Source organism: Columba livia, chromosome 11 (assembly GCF_036013475.1).
Source record: "Columba livia isolate bColLiv1 breed racing homer chromosome 11, bColLiv1.pat.W.v2, whole genome shotgun sequence".
Taxonomy (NCBI): Eukaryota; Metazoa; Chordata; class Aves; order Columbiformes; family Columbidae; genus Columba; species Columba livia.
In genome coordinates this window covers 17,617,817-17,632,100 of record NC_088612.1, presented here as the reverse complement: position 1 = coordinate 17,632,100, position 14,284 = coordinate 17,617,817, and the positions used below count along the sequence as shown (strand labels likewise).

At 43.0% G+C, this 14,284-nt stretch overlaps 1 protein-coding gene across 1 annotated transcript in view; it reads right to left on the bottom strand.

The window, feature by feature from the left end:
• The window catches only part of USP3 (ubiquitin specific peptidase 3), a 46,716-nt gene extending 41,473 nt beyond the window's left edge, over positions 1-5,243 (bottom strand). The window contains exon 1 of the mRNA XM_065076165.1: positions 40-5,243. Within this exon, the coding sequence (XP_064932237.1) occupies positions 40-130 (91 nt within the window). The 5' untranslated portion in view covers positions 131-5,243. The remainder of the gene's footprint in view (positions 1-39) is intronic.
• Between the last annotated feature and the right edge of the window lie 9,041 nt (positions 5,244-14,284).

Sequence of the window (14,284 nt, the reverse complement as noted above, 5' to 3'; positions counted from 1 at the left end):
CAGTTCTGGCGCAGCCTAGGCCGCGCCGGGCGCACTCACCGCTGCAGCACCAGGAGGAGGGCGAGCCCTGCGGGAACTTGGCCGAGTCGGGGGCGATGCAGACGCTGGAGCCGAGGTGCGGGCACTCCATGGCGGGCGGCGCGGCGGGCGGCTCCTCGCGGCGCTACAGCGACGGCGCCCCGCACACAACAGCCATCTTAGGGCCAACCTCGCGATCCGCGCGCCGGGCTTTGCGGGCAGCCGCCCTCCCGTCCGCGCCCAGCGGCTCCCTCACCCCGCCTCCCGCCGGGCTTTCCGAGCAGCCGCCGTCCCGCCCCGCCCGCGGCCTGTTCGCTGCTGCCCCGCTCCGCGGCTGCCCGCGGGCACCGGGCGCGGCCGGCGGGACGGGGCGGCCCGGACGCGGGGCCGTGCCGGCGGGCAGCGGCTCCCGGCGGCTCTCGTCCTGCCTCTCGTCGCGGCGGAGGCCGCGCTGCCGCGGAGCTCTGCCCCTGCCATCGCCGCTGCTGCAGGTCTGCACACCCAAGCGCAGCCTCGGGCGCGAAGCGGAGCCCGGCGCAGGCTGGAGCGGCTCTGCCGCGTGCCGCCCGCCGCGGGCAGCGGTTCCGTGCGCTCCGCGTGCGGCACCGGGGCCTTGTGCTTGTGAGGGGAGCGCACGGATGTGCGTGGGGCCAGACAGGTGCTGGACAGATGCGATGTGCAGGATGCTCAGCGGTTGCTGCCCCAGCTCTGCCTTAAAGAGCGCCGCGGTTCAACTTTTCTCCGGAGACAAGAGGGAGACGTGGGCATCTTGTGTCTCTCTGCTGATCATTTGCGAATCTCTTTGTCTCACACTTTTTTTAAAGAGCTCCCTGGCCTCAAATTTAGTTCGTTACTGAATTTCCCACTCTACGACTGTAACCTTTAAGTTAAGCAGTAATACAAGTACAGATGTTGAATTGCAGTTTTTCCAGACAATACAGAATAACAGTTTTATCTTGCATTGCATTGCTTTTTAAGATTTGCATGCTTACACTGGATCGATACAAATGTTCTACTGAAAATACTCAGTTCCTTTTTAAATGTAGCAAGTAAAATGAGATTCATATGTCTCGGTGGTCACAAATCTCCTTGGTTGTACGGTGTTATTGACCCCCTCTGTTTTTTTTCACCATGTTTACACAAGGGGGAAAAATTCAGAGCGTGGAAGATCCAGTTTTGCACAGCATCAGAAACTACTTTGACTACCCTCAGTGGAGTTAGTTTGTATTTCTAGCTGTGTAGTTAGAAGCAGATTTAATTCATAGATACCAAACTGTGAATGAAATGCCTGCAAATGCTACCTTGACAAAACCATGGAGCTTCCTCATGTCTCTCAGTCCTTCAAAACTACCACGTGATTGATCAGGTAAGTAACATACCCAACATATATTCTACAGAAAGCATGTATTTCTGTAGTTTCCTAACAAATACTGTATAAACAGAGCAAAAATGAATTGAGAGGACAGAATTTTAAATATTGTTTCATACAAGACAACTTTGATATACATCTAAGAAGAATTACTTGTACAAGTTCAAGGAGCAAAAAGGTGGTCGTGTCAGCATGTTTATATGTTAGCCAAGGCGTCCTTTGGTTTCTTCTCCACCCTCTGCCATGATGTATAATGAAGACATACATTAAAACAAAGCAGCAGTTTGCAGTTGCTTTCTGTCTTTTCTAATGAATGCATACATTTAATTCTCTTGTCATGCCCCACGCATCCTTACAGACAAACAGTAAGAACAAAACCTCGATTGGATCTGCCCTTCTCATCTTCCCCTCTGCAGCAGCGCCACTTGGTCTTCTCTCAGTATTTTGCAACCAAAGTTTAACCAGAACAGTTCTTATCACAGAGTGGTTGGGGTTGGAAGTGACCTCTGGAGATCATCTGAGAGCATCTGAGCTTAGAATTTGGCCCTGAATTGATATCTTGCATATATACTAACAATTTACAGGGGAGAAGTTTGCCCGGAGGGTTCTTCAGTTCTGCCGTATTTCTCAGAAATAAAATCTGTGGTCTTAAATATTTGAAAACATTAAGTTACCTCCCTTGTGTATGTATAATGACTTGGTCTAATGATGCAGTAGCAGATTTTACCACATAATCTTGGCTTTCTTCAACAATCACTAGATGAGCATCACTCTGGATGAAGTGAAGCAGATTGTTGCCTCAGACGATTTCCTCATTTGCTGTAGAAATTGGAGAGCATGGAATGAAGAAGGGACGATGTTGGAGGAGTGGAATGAATGCTAACCCAAAGAACTAGAATCTAATTCAGTCTCTACCACACAATTCTTACATGCCACCTGGCAAGTTATTTAAACCAATTTTCCTACTACGTAGACCTGTTTGCTTAAGACTGGATTTTCACCTCCTGTTTCCCAAAGGTGTAAAAATGAAACATTCAGATACAATGAACCCACCACAAGGAAATGAATTCTTTACTCAGTGCAGATGCAACTCTGTGACAGAAAACTGCCATGGAAAATATCAACAGAAAGCATCAGAGTATAGGTAAGTTATAATACAAGGTCTCAGCCTAATAAAACCTTTACTAGAGGCTGGCCTAGCAGCTCTGTGTATTATATGCAATGTCTATAGCGGACAGAAGCTTAGCTGCATGCATCTGTGTATCAAAGTATGCTACGGCACATTAAATACCACAAGCACATTTCCGGCAGCACGTTGTCTTACTAACAAATCTATTTCCATTTCCTGCACGTCTCTGAAAATAAAGGTCACACACTGTTTCAGTCTTTGGTCATAATGCCACAAGCAATTCCCTTTACAAGGTTCAACATTATTCTCTAAAAGGCAAGATGTCCAAAATGAAGGATAAAAATGTAAAACTCGGCAAATGCCTACAGCAAGCATTTGTGACAGTATTAGGAAGATAAGATTAAAGCATGTAAATAGGCCTGGCTCCCTTCAAGCATGTCCCCGACACTTCTGCACACATACCTTGAGGGGGCGGTGTGACACAAAGATTGTGCAAAGGTACCGGGAGCGCCAGAGGACAGACGTGTTCTTCACCCCCTGTAAGAAATTACCTGAACTTCTGCTTCCATAGGATTCATGGTTCTCTCCAGTGCTCTCACTTCTTAGTGAGTTTCTTCTTGCGGGGAATAACGTTGACTATCGCAGTGCAATGGTATTAGGGTGATACGGATTCCATCAGAACAGAAAACTACTTTGTCTGGTTTAAGCCTAATTCAAGTGTGTATCTGAGGTCTACAGAGCAGCTACATTCCCTAAAACACATAGAAAAGAAGGAAATTGGCCAAAGAAATTGCATGCTATGGGTAGGATCCACATGGGCTAGATTGTGTAGAGACATGCAGACACGCATATATATGGGGTTTTTTTCCTTGTATATTTGCTTCTATGTGTGTGTATATATATGTTTCTCTAGAAGGATGTTCCTCACACAGTCAGAAGGATGGGAGTATATACTGGAGTTGTTCTACTAATCTGAGTTCAAAGTAGCTGAGAGCTGCCTTTGTGTGCTTCCTTCAAATGGAATCCCCAGGCTGTTCCACTCTCCTTTAAGCCCATGAGTCAGAGTGGGCCCAGGGCACAATTTGTTAATGTGCTCCTGTCAGGAAAAAAAAAATGTCCTTTTCCACAGTTTATGTTTACCCAAAGAGATCAAGCATTTCCTGGGCCCTGAGAACAACTTGGTATTCCGTAAAGTCTGTTGTGACAGATCTGATTTTTCAACAGCTGCAAAATCTGGTTCGTAGAAGTGGACATTTTGGAAAGGGAGCTTTGAGGTCCTCTAGACTGGATCCTCCTCTGCAGGAACCAAACAGTCCTTGAGTATTAAAAGCTCTCCAACATAATCGCTGTTTGCACCACAGCATTAAGAATGCTGAATGGGAATGCAAAAAGTGGGCAATCTGCTGCAGCCTGATCGCCCAGACAAGCGGATTGAAATCCTGAGGCTGTGGCTCTAGTTCGCTGTATTTTGGGAGCTGTAGCTGGGGAAAAGAGAGCAGTCACAGCAGGAAGAGACTTGTGCAACAGACAGGCAAAGAACTGTTGTCTTTTTACCAGAATTCTCATTTTCAACAAAAAATAACAGATATTCATATGAACTTCCAGTCCTTTCATTTCTGAGAGCCTCTGCTGATTTTAAATCACTTTTCCAAGGATTCCAGAAGTATCTTCCTGAACAAAGGCAGCGCTTTAACTCTGATCCAAACTTCGCTTTGTCTGCACCATCACAGCTCAATCATAATGCAAGGCATTAAAAAAGGTGAATGTGATTATTCTGTGTGCTGTTTTTTTTTAACAAACCAAAGGAGATGTGAAAAGTAAATTATACAAATAAACAGAATGTTTTTTTTAATTCTCCGCATGGTTTTCTTAAGGTGTTATTTGTACAGACAAAGAGTTATTTTTAATTCATGCTTTACACAAATGCATTAAAGTTCTCATATGTCTGGCAGCTTTCCACACCAGCTTCATTAATTGTTACACTGTCCTCAGGAGTCTGTTCAATAATGCAAGTGCATCATGGTGACATCCAGGAGTATTATTTCATGTCACCGGCATTTAGCTTTTACTGTAATCAGTTGTGTATATTTCATATTATTTCCAAATGCAGTCTTGAAAATATAATAATGATTCTGTACTTGTGCTTAAGCTAATTCTAAGATCAGCAGGGTTTATTTAATTCTGTCTTTATCAAAACAGAACATTTTATAGCCAATATAACTTATTTATCTTCATCACAACTGAACAAGGCCTACTCAGTAATTTTTGGCAAATAAGGGAACTACTGGTATATATAAAAAAACTTGGCAGCTCAGTTTACGTACTGTGTCGGGGCACAGAGAAGAATTCCCAAGCATCCTACCGGGAGAAAACCCAGTACCACCTATTTGCCCAGGACCAGCCTATCTGCCCATCAATCAGATCTAGGAAGGGGAAACTATTCAAAAGCACTTGAGTCATTCCAGGTGTTAAAACTGGCAAGTGACTTCCAAGTAACCTAAAACTTGCTATTTCTTAAGTCACATGGGGCAAAAGCACATACATTTCTAATCCGCAAACGCTGCATGTTTAAATGACATGCAGGTTTTCAATTTCACTGATATGATTAGCTTGTTATGGAAAATAAGCAATAATCCAGCCACGAAAACTAAAAGAAGAGTTACTTAGATGATAATCTGGGAGGACTGGGAAGAGAATGAGATGGTGCAGAATGATACTACTTCAGATAAAACTCAGGAATCAGAATGTGGAATCTATTTGCCTATGAAAGGAATGTGTAAAGAATATATTGTAAAAGAAGTGTTTAAATTAATTTCTACAGTCCCATTCCAAATACTTAAAAATGACATGATAGGAAAGTCCCAGGATGAACTGGGTGAACTAATACGATGTTTTTCACCTCTAAGTCTATTATTTCCATGTAGAATATTGCTACAGTAAAAGTATCATATGTAACTGTGAATTGTAACTGTACACAAACGACATCACTTTTCCCTCTATATTAAACAAGACTGTTGATAGCCAAAATATTCTACAAGCTATTTTTGCTTCTTTGTTTGCTGTAAGCGACAAAGGCATCCCACTTGTCTCTCTGCTGCATGTACTTGCTTCTAGTTTTGTGCAAAGAATTTTGTACCGTACTGCACACATATGTGATCTTGGTTCTGCTTCACTGACCACAAAGGACCGTAAATATTAACACAAAAGGTGCCAATGTCTCAGAGTATTTTGATTCTGAAGTCTCATGACTTCAAAGCAAAGCATCCCTAGGAAAAAGTTGCCATTGTACACAAAGATAGTTTGTGCACTTCACTGATACCTGAGTTGAAAAGAGGCTTGTGCTGGCTCACAAATGGCAGCATTTTACCCTGCCTGGAAATCACCTCATTACCAGGGCAACAGGAATTTTCCTGCCTTGTCACTAGGATTACATTATTTGTTATTATGTTATTCTTCAGGCTCAGTTATTCACAATGTTGAGCAGCAATCTGAACTGTGAAAAAGGAGACCATTGTTTCAGGTGTCCTTTCCTTGCTCCCTTCGCTTAACATCTGCAGATTCAAGGACTGAACAAATCCAAACATACAAGCAATGTAAAATAGGCTCAAAACAGATTACTTAGCACCATCTATCCCTACTGCATGTTAGCAGTTTTGTAAAGTAGCAAACAGCTGGAAAAACAATGCAGGGATCTCATCATAGTGATCCTTTCATAAAATTATAATTGTTTCAGTAGAAAATCACTTTGAATGTTTCATCGTGTCCTACAAATTAGTGAAGCCTAAGCAATGTGAGACTACATTGCTGTACTGTCTCTATCCTAAGCACGGTATTTACAGTAGATAGAGACTGTCTGGCCTGCATTTAGAGCATGGGATTTTACTCTTGTAAACATGACAGAGCATCCAAGCCCAAGAAATTATTAAATTTGTGTGGTGTGTAGTGTAGTTTAAAATAGGGGCTTTTAATTCAGGACACCCGATTCTCCCTTGTCTCAATAGCAAGCTGAAAGGGAAATGGCAGGCTCAACATCTTCCAGGTACATAAGGACCGAAACTTTGAAGTACAGGTTAACCAAAACATGCTTGTGGAATATCAGGATAATTTCCTTTAGATGAGTAAATGCAACAACCGTAGAAGATCAAAAGGCTGATCTAAATAGCCAGAGCATTTAGGTACTCATAAGTATGGCATGCAATCATGCGTCTTGCTCCCAGATTCAGGGCTTAAGCTTTACACCATAGCTATTGGTATTCCTCCCTTAAGGTAAATCTGCTCACTCCAGTGTTCTTCCATGGAAACAGAGGTTCACAAGCCTGACTTCTCATTACAGCTTCTCACCTGCATAGACAGAGCTGCATTTTGCCATTCCTCAGCAGGCTGCTATCCCAGACAGCTAATTTGCTGTCTAGAGCTGACCCTGGCTGTTAACTACAGAAAGAGCACTGGTACGTCACCTTGTCATGTGGGAAAACAAGCAGATATTGTTGATTGTGCTGTAAAACTATTAGCAATATGATACAGCAATGTATCTATGTACAAGGAAGGTAAGACTTACAACTTCCTGCAGACTTCTTCCTACAGACTTCACTTCTTCCTGCAAGTATGTGCACTGTGGTCTTTTTGTATGTGTTGTTGGCACACGCTGCTTATATTGTTTGCAAACACTTCTTTTCTCAGAGAGGCTGAAATTAAAAGTGAAATTAGAAATCCATCTGATTTACCATCATTTGGACAGATTGGTGCAGCTAATGTGGAAAAACTCTTCGTGCATTGCCTTCCAGTGAAGATGCCCTTCCCATTCCCAGCAGCACCTCTGTAAGCAAATGGTTTGCAGCAGTTCACAGTTCCGTAATAGGAGATGCTGTTGAGCAATGCTTATAATCCATAGTGCTGGGTTATGCTGGTCCCCTTTACCATATTTGCTATGATAATGTGGTTATTGCTACGTATGAAATACCACATTGCAGCTCTGGACACAAGAGTGCTGCGGTAAACAAGCAGGTGGGAGAACTCCAACAGCCCCCTGCTCCAGAGGCTGCATGAAAAAGCCTTTTGTGGGGGGGTTCAAACCAGCAGCTGCAGCACTGCTGCACTGCCCTCCAAAGGGAGTATGGGCCAGGAGGTGTGGACTCCCTGCATCTCTGGATGACAATATTTTCAAAAATTTTTTGAACATATGGTTAAAATACAAGCAGAATACATTTCATTTGAAGCGCACCCATTTTTTATGCCGTCATGCAAAGAACTGATCTCCAGTTCCTTCTTCCTCTTCCCCCCTCCTAACTCCCTGGCTTTTGCAGTCACTATTAAGAGATTTACATTTCTGGAAAACTACAACACTGACTTCTTTCACATTGGCTTTTAAAGCCAACATATAACTGGTAAAGTGTTTACCAGCAAGACAAACCAAGCAAGCTAATAAAATACTGCTTGGAACACAGCTTGCATTGAGTTTCTGCAGGAGCAGAGCTCATTCTGCAAGCCCAACACGAGAAGATGGCTATTTTAATCACCCTGTAGTTGCTTAAGCATAAATTCTCCTGTCGCTTTAGAAGAGTCTCAGCCCAGAGCACTAAGCCATAAATACATCTGGAGCTGAGGTTGAAGAGGAGTTAATATTCGTTTCTCTAGTTTTGTTTTAAAATATATCTTTAGATCTCTTGATGTGTAGCAGACATCAGTGAGTCACTCCAGACAGTTTAAAGATATTTTGGAAAAAGCTGTAATGTGAGTTTTTGGTGGTGATTTGTTTTTGGTTTTTTCCAGTCACAAGCAGGCTTGGCTTAGTTATTTGGTTTTGTTTTGTAATAGAAAAAGAACTAAAGTTGCATAGAAGTTAATGAGCGTGTAACATCCCTCAGCCACGCAGACACCCCTAGAGACAGGAAAGGACTTCTGATCTGACACCCGTGTTGATGAAGAAGTGGAGCAGTGACAAAGGGCCTTTGCATTCATCCTCTGTGCAGCAGCATCAGCTGCAGTGAACCTGTATGCTCAGAGCAAAGAGCACAATTGCACCAGTGGAAGAAGAAAACAGAGCACTGAAGCCATTTTTCCAGAATTTCCCAATTCATACTGCTTTATGTGTCTGGCTGGCTGCAATATGGAAAGTGTGCAGCACCTACAGATACTTACAAATGTGTAGAGACAGAAATTAAGCAGAAGGAAGTCAGTCACAGTCAGCAAGTGAAAACCATCATGGGGACTCCTGGTATCCTGTCCAGATCACTCCCTTCTACCCTGTCAGCTTAGAACCCAGACAAGGCCTGATCTGAGGAGGCGAGTATCTGAATGCCTCTGCCTTCCCTAGAGCAAGACTTTTGTCTGGCTACTCCTTTGGTGTCTCACCTTTAAGCTCTTAGCCAACACGATGCCCTTGTGTGGTGAATGAAGCAGACAGAAGCCAGCAACAAAAATGATCCTGTTATTGTGAGGAGTATTTCTGGCAGGATTCAGGAGCACGAAGCAATGAGGAGAAAGCTGTGTTCCATCTTTAGCAGAGTGCCTCACTTTGCTCTACTTTGCTTCTTGACTTGTTTGCTTGAGCCTTTTTTAAACCACACTTTTGGGCTTTCCAGTGTGTGCAGACAGGACAAATATAGTGACTCACAAGTATATACCTATTATTTAGTTGTTATATAAAGCCCACCTGAGAGCACCATGAATTCACATTTTAGGTTTGCTGGAAACTTCTGCTGAAAATTTGTTCTGGTCTGTTACCACCTTGCAGGGATCCTTCCTCATCCGCCCACCACAAGCAAATCCTCAACATATTTTTAAATGAGTACAGAGAGGTCCTGTGAGTCACAGCAGTGACCACAGAAAAAGTTTTGCCTTTGAGATCCTTTTATTATTTCATACAGCTTTACTAGGTAACTTTTCATAACACAGGATACCATTTGTGCTTTTCATGTGGTGGCAGGGGTCACCATCCTGGCAGGTGACAAGGAAATTTTTTTGAGCCTATTTTAGATACCAATTCTTGTTGCACATCATTCATATAGTTATTACTTCTCCTCCATTCCCCCATTCAAAGACTTAGGTCCTCAGCTTCACTCTAATGATGGGGAAAGCCCTCAGTCCCTGCTAACGTGGAATCTAGGACAGGCTGATAAATCAAAGATTGCAATAAAAAAAGTGACAGATCTTTCTCTAGAGGGGTAATGCCATTATTCAGATAAATGCAAGAGATGAAGAGAACTAATATTTAATGCTTCTACTCTACTTGCTTTGCAAAGCTCATTTAAATGTGCTTCAGAACACAATCACAGTGAAATATTCTCAAGTTTATGCCATATCATTACTGCTCAGTCAGTACCACAACCCAGCACATCAGAAGAGATAGTACTCTGAGCCAAAGACCAAGACAAGATGCCTCTGCTTTACTGAGGGCTCTGCAAATCCCAAAATGTTCATATTGTTTTCTGGAAATCCTGCAGAAAATCTGGCATCCTTCCGAGGCGTGCTGGAGAGAGGGGAGGGCAGCCTGGAGCTCGTGCTGCTGCAGGACATGGGCAGGAGGAGGGTGGGCACACGGCCCCCAGCCCCTGAGTCAGCGGCAGCTGGCATTGCAATCACCAGCTCAAGCTTATCAAAGGAGCTGCTTGTTGAGCTGGTGGCAAGGAGCAGGGAAGCACTCTGCTGTGCCGAGTGCTGATGCCCTGGACGCACTTTTGAAGCCCAGGATCCTCACTGGGCTGGCTGCCCTGTCAGGGACGGGCTGCCTTTGGTTTCAAGCTGAGCCGTTCTGATCTCAGTGTTCTCCATCTACCTATAGGCCTTCAGCAAATCTCTTGTCTTCCTGTTTGCTTTGTCAAACCCTAAAAAAGCAAACATTGCAACATCGCAGGGATGTAGCACAATATTAGAACACGGATTTCAATAGTAATGACTCAGGCTTAATGGACTGTCTGCAGAGCTCATTTTTCACCTGCCAGTTCACAGTTCCTAGAAGGCTGAATAGGTTTAGGAACAAACAGTGTATTCAAAGAGGAACACCTTGACTACAAAAGGCTAGAGAGGCTATTGTAATTTATCCCTATTTTCAAGCAAAAATCAATCCTGAACATTGATTACTGAAGATAGACAGCCAGCAGTTTTCTACAACCGTTGGGAAACTTTCCACAGCCCCGCTGCAGAACGCTGTTGTGCTGGGAAACAACACCCCTGGGGGCAGCGTCAGGCACCCCCCTGCAAGGGCTCTGGGAACCCACTCGCATACAAGATGATCCTCATGTCCTAAAAGTTAGATGGAATAAGCCATGCTCTTGCAGAACATGCTGTAATCATGGCCAGGCCCTGCACCTACGGTTCACTACAAAGCAGAGCATCTACCTCCTCCCTGTGATGGAGAACCTCTGTTAAGTCACATTGTTTATTATCTATTAGTAACAAAAAGGTTAATGTTTAGTTTTGTATATACTCAGCTTGTCATTCATTGCATATATTCCCTACATGCAACTAAGCAGATACTTGACAGGTCTTTTTCTCAGACACAGAATGTAATACCTTCAAATTAACTGGCAAGATATTTCGACTTTTGACTCACACGCATGCCAAGATTAGAAATATTTCTAACTGCTTATAGTTACAGCTGCTGTAAACACAGCATTCAGTCTGCTTCTTTTATGGGTGCTGCTTAACCTATTCTAAGCATCACAGTTTAGTCTACTGCTTAAAAACAAGTTTTTTCCCCAACAGCTGGGACCTGAGGCCAAGCTGCTTTGCAGTCATGTTTTACTGTAATAGGTTAAATTCAACCCAGCAATTCGAGAGAAATGAATCCTTCTGAAAACATATTCTGAACAAAACAAGAAATTCTGGAGTCCTGCTCTGCTCAGCCTGCCGGTTCCCAGCACGTTTAGCACGTACTTCAGAACACACAAGAACCCTTGAATCTGACTTCACTGGGCTATTCTGCTATAGCAGAAATTTCTTCCATAACGGCATAATATTTTGGGAGGGTAAATGGAAAGTCACTAACATATAGGGAATTTCAGAGAGCCAGAATATAATTAAGAGGGCAGGACATTGGATTTATGAATTCCTGCTCTAACTCTGTGGCTTGTAATGACCAGTGATCAGTATCTTGGTTTTGTGCATCATTCCCAATATGAAGGATTCTTTTGAAGTAATTTTTACCTTCCAGACTTGCTGATGTAATGAAAATGAGAAAAGAACAAAATGAATACACAGCAGGAAAAAATCTACCATTATAGATGTGCCTCAGGATGCACCTTCAGTGCCTTTGCCAAGAGAGAGGTTATCTATTTTCCCCACAGCTTATCTGATAATGCAAGTTTCACTCCAATGCCTGATCTCTGCCATAAGGAGTTAATTTGCATTTATCTTTAACAGCTAGCTACCTAGTAATGATTTGATATATTCATGTATGCCTTCAAAATATTAAATGGCTATGTCCATCCCCTCCTAGTTGTTTTCTAACGTATTTATTATATATTCTTATTCTGAGACACCCAAAATATTATTAACAAGTTGGTTTGTTAAGGGGTCCCTCTCACGCACACTTTTTCTGGGGTCTTTTTGTCCTCATCCAGTGATTCCTGAGGTGCGAGTCCTAGTTCTACAGTCAAGAGGACTAAACACTTACTTCCCGGGATTAAATTACCCCTATCCCTAGCTCTTACTTTCCAAATGCCAGTAAGACCTAAGTTCTGGTAAACAGCAAAACACCTGCTGTTTCTGTGGGCTCATTTGGTTTGTCACTGGAAAACAAACGCAAGACTCAAATTTCTGGGACTTGCACTAAAATTCACCTGCAGGAAGCACATGGAGCCAGCTGGTGCGGGTCAGTGCCAGGGTTTCCTCCTTGCCTGTGCCCCACGAGGAGCCATCCCCAGGACAAAGGTTTGGCTGTGAAAAGTTAACCTAGTTAACCTAGTAGGGTTAACTATCCTCAGCTTCCTCTGCTTGCCACACAACTAGCTGAAAGTATGTGAGCTTTCAGTAGGGTAGGTATGATATAAGCGAAGATACTGAACAGTTTCCTGCATTGGATAGTAATTTAGAAATGCACTTGTAAGAGACCGAAAGGCCTAAAAGAGGTTCATGTCAAGGAAGCAAGGAACTTATCTTAGATAAAAATACCACTCATAAAATACCATAACCTGGAAACGGGCAGTTTGACAACAGAGTGACCTTTCTAGGAGAGCCAGTGTCAAAAAGAAGACAACAAATACAAATAGTTTGGAAAAATGGCTATTGTGGCTCATTTATAATATGAACAGTTTTCATAAAAAGGCCTACACAGCCTATTTCATATATTGTGTAGTCATTAAAGGTCTATTGACTTACTGCAAATGGTGACAGCATCACTTGACATCTGCATTTTTCATTTCTTTTTCCCATGTCTTGTTCTCACACTTACTGTAATCACAGTTGAGGGCATTGCCATGAAGAAGTAATTCTTGGAATAACAAACAGAGTATTTATTAATTCAAACATGAAGAACAAATTAGAAAACATGAGCTAATAGGAAGTAGTTTCACAATATGGGAGCCAAATGTCATTGTTGTATCTGTCAATCCGTACTTAAGTGTGCTGGCCAACTAAATGCGCACAGCCATTTTCAAAACAAGGATATTTACACATTAAGATGTTTACCCATGTCCATCTCCTTGCAATATTCAACCTGTGTGTCCACTGTGACCACTACCATACCAAAAGCACAAACCTGAGCAAGGGGTGTCTCTTTTTAGTATACTTAAGCCTGAGCACTGCAGGGAGCAGCAGCAGTAATCTTGGGTGGTGGTCCCAGCGTACCACATGCAATAGAGCTCACATATCTACCTCCTGAAGGACAGCACATGTTCAGACGTATCACAGAAAACAATAGAGTAAATTTTCACAGTAAATTAGCATTTTGCTCACCTAAGTTACTCAGGAGGATGGTCTGCAGTAAGAGCACTTTATATGCCCTGAGGCACAGAAGAAACATGGCTCTTGAACAGAAGTAATAGAGGGCTGATTTGGTTATAGACTTGGTTACAGCACTGCCCAGGTCTCATCATAAATGTCTCCACAACAGTGTGGCCTTCTCTCATTTTCCTTACCTAATGGCCATTTATCCTCTCATTGTCTAATTTTTACAGCACTATGCCCTAGAAAGCAAAGTTCTACCCCTTTTTCTGTTCCAAATTCTACAAACATAGACTGGGAGGAAAAATTGGTACAGAAGAATCTGACTGAAAGTAACAGTGCTGACAACAGTGCATCTTCTGCCCTTAGAAATATACCTCAATAGAGGGAATCTTCTGGTTTTAAAGCAGTTCAGTTCTTACACTGAGAAACTGAAGCAATATTTAATACTCCATTATGTTTGTCATGTTGAGGTGCCACAGAAGCTCAAGTTTCAGTGTAATTTGGAGAAAATCAGCCTGTACTGCAAGCTCCTGGTTAGCTAGACCGCAGCTGAGTGGTGGTATTCTGGTCCCACTGCCACGGGGACTCCTGTGGCATAAGCCAGGCATGCTCTGCCACCTGCTCAGGTGAGAACAGCACAACTGGAAGTTTTGCAATTAACTGCTCTAGAGAAAAACAAGGAACAGAAATCGTGGAGCTGCTAAGCAAATCCATATTCAGACCAGAGAACATCCTGCACTTGAACCTGCTTTTAAAAAGAATCCATGATCCTTAATTGCATCAGATGGGGAGTGCTGTCTGCTGACCAGAGCAGGGCCTCAGACCCTGGGGACTGTCAGCTCAATTTTTCTCCAGCATTGGGACATTAGGCAGCCTGTCATTCA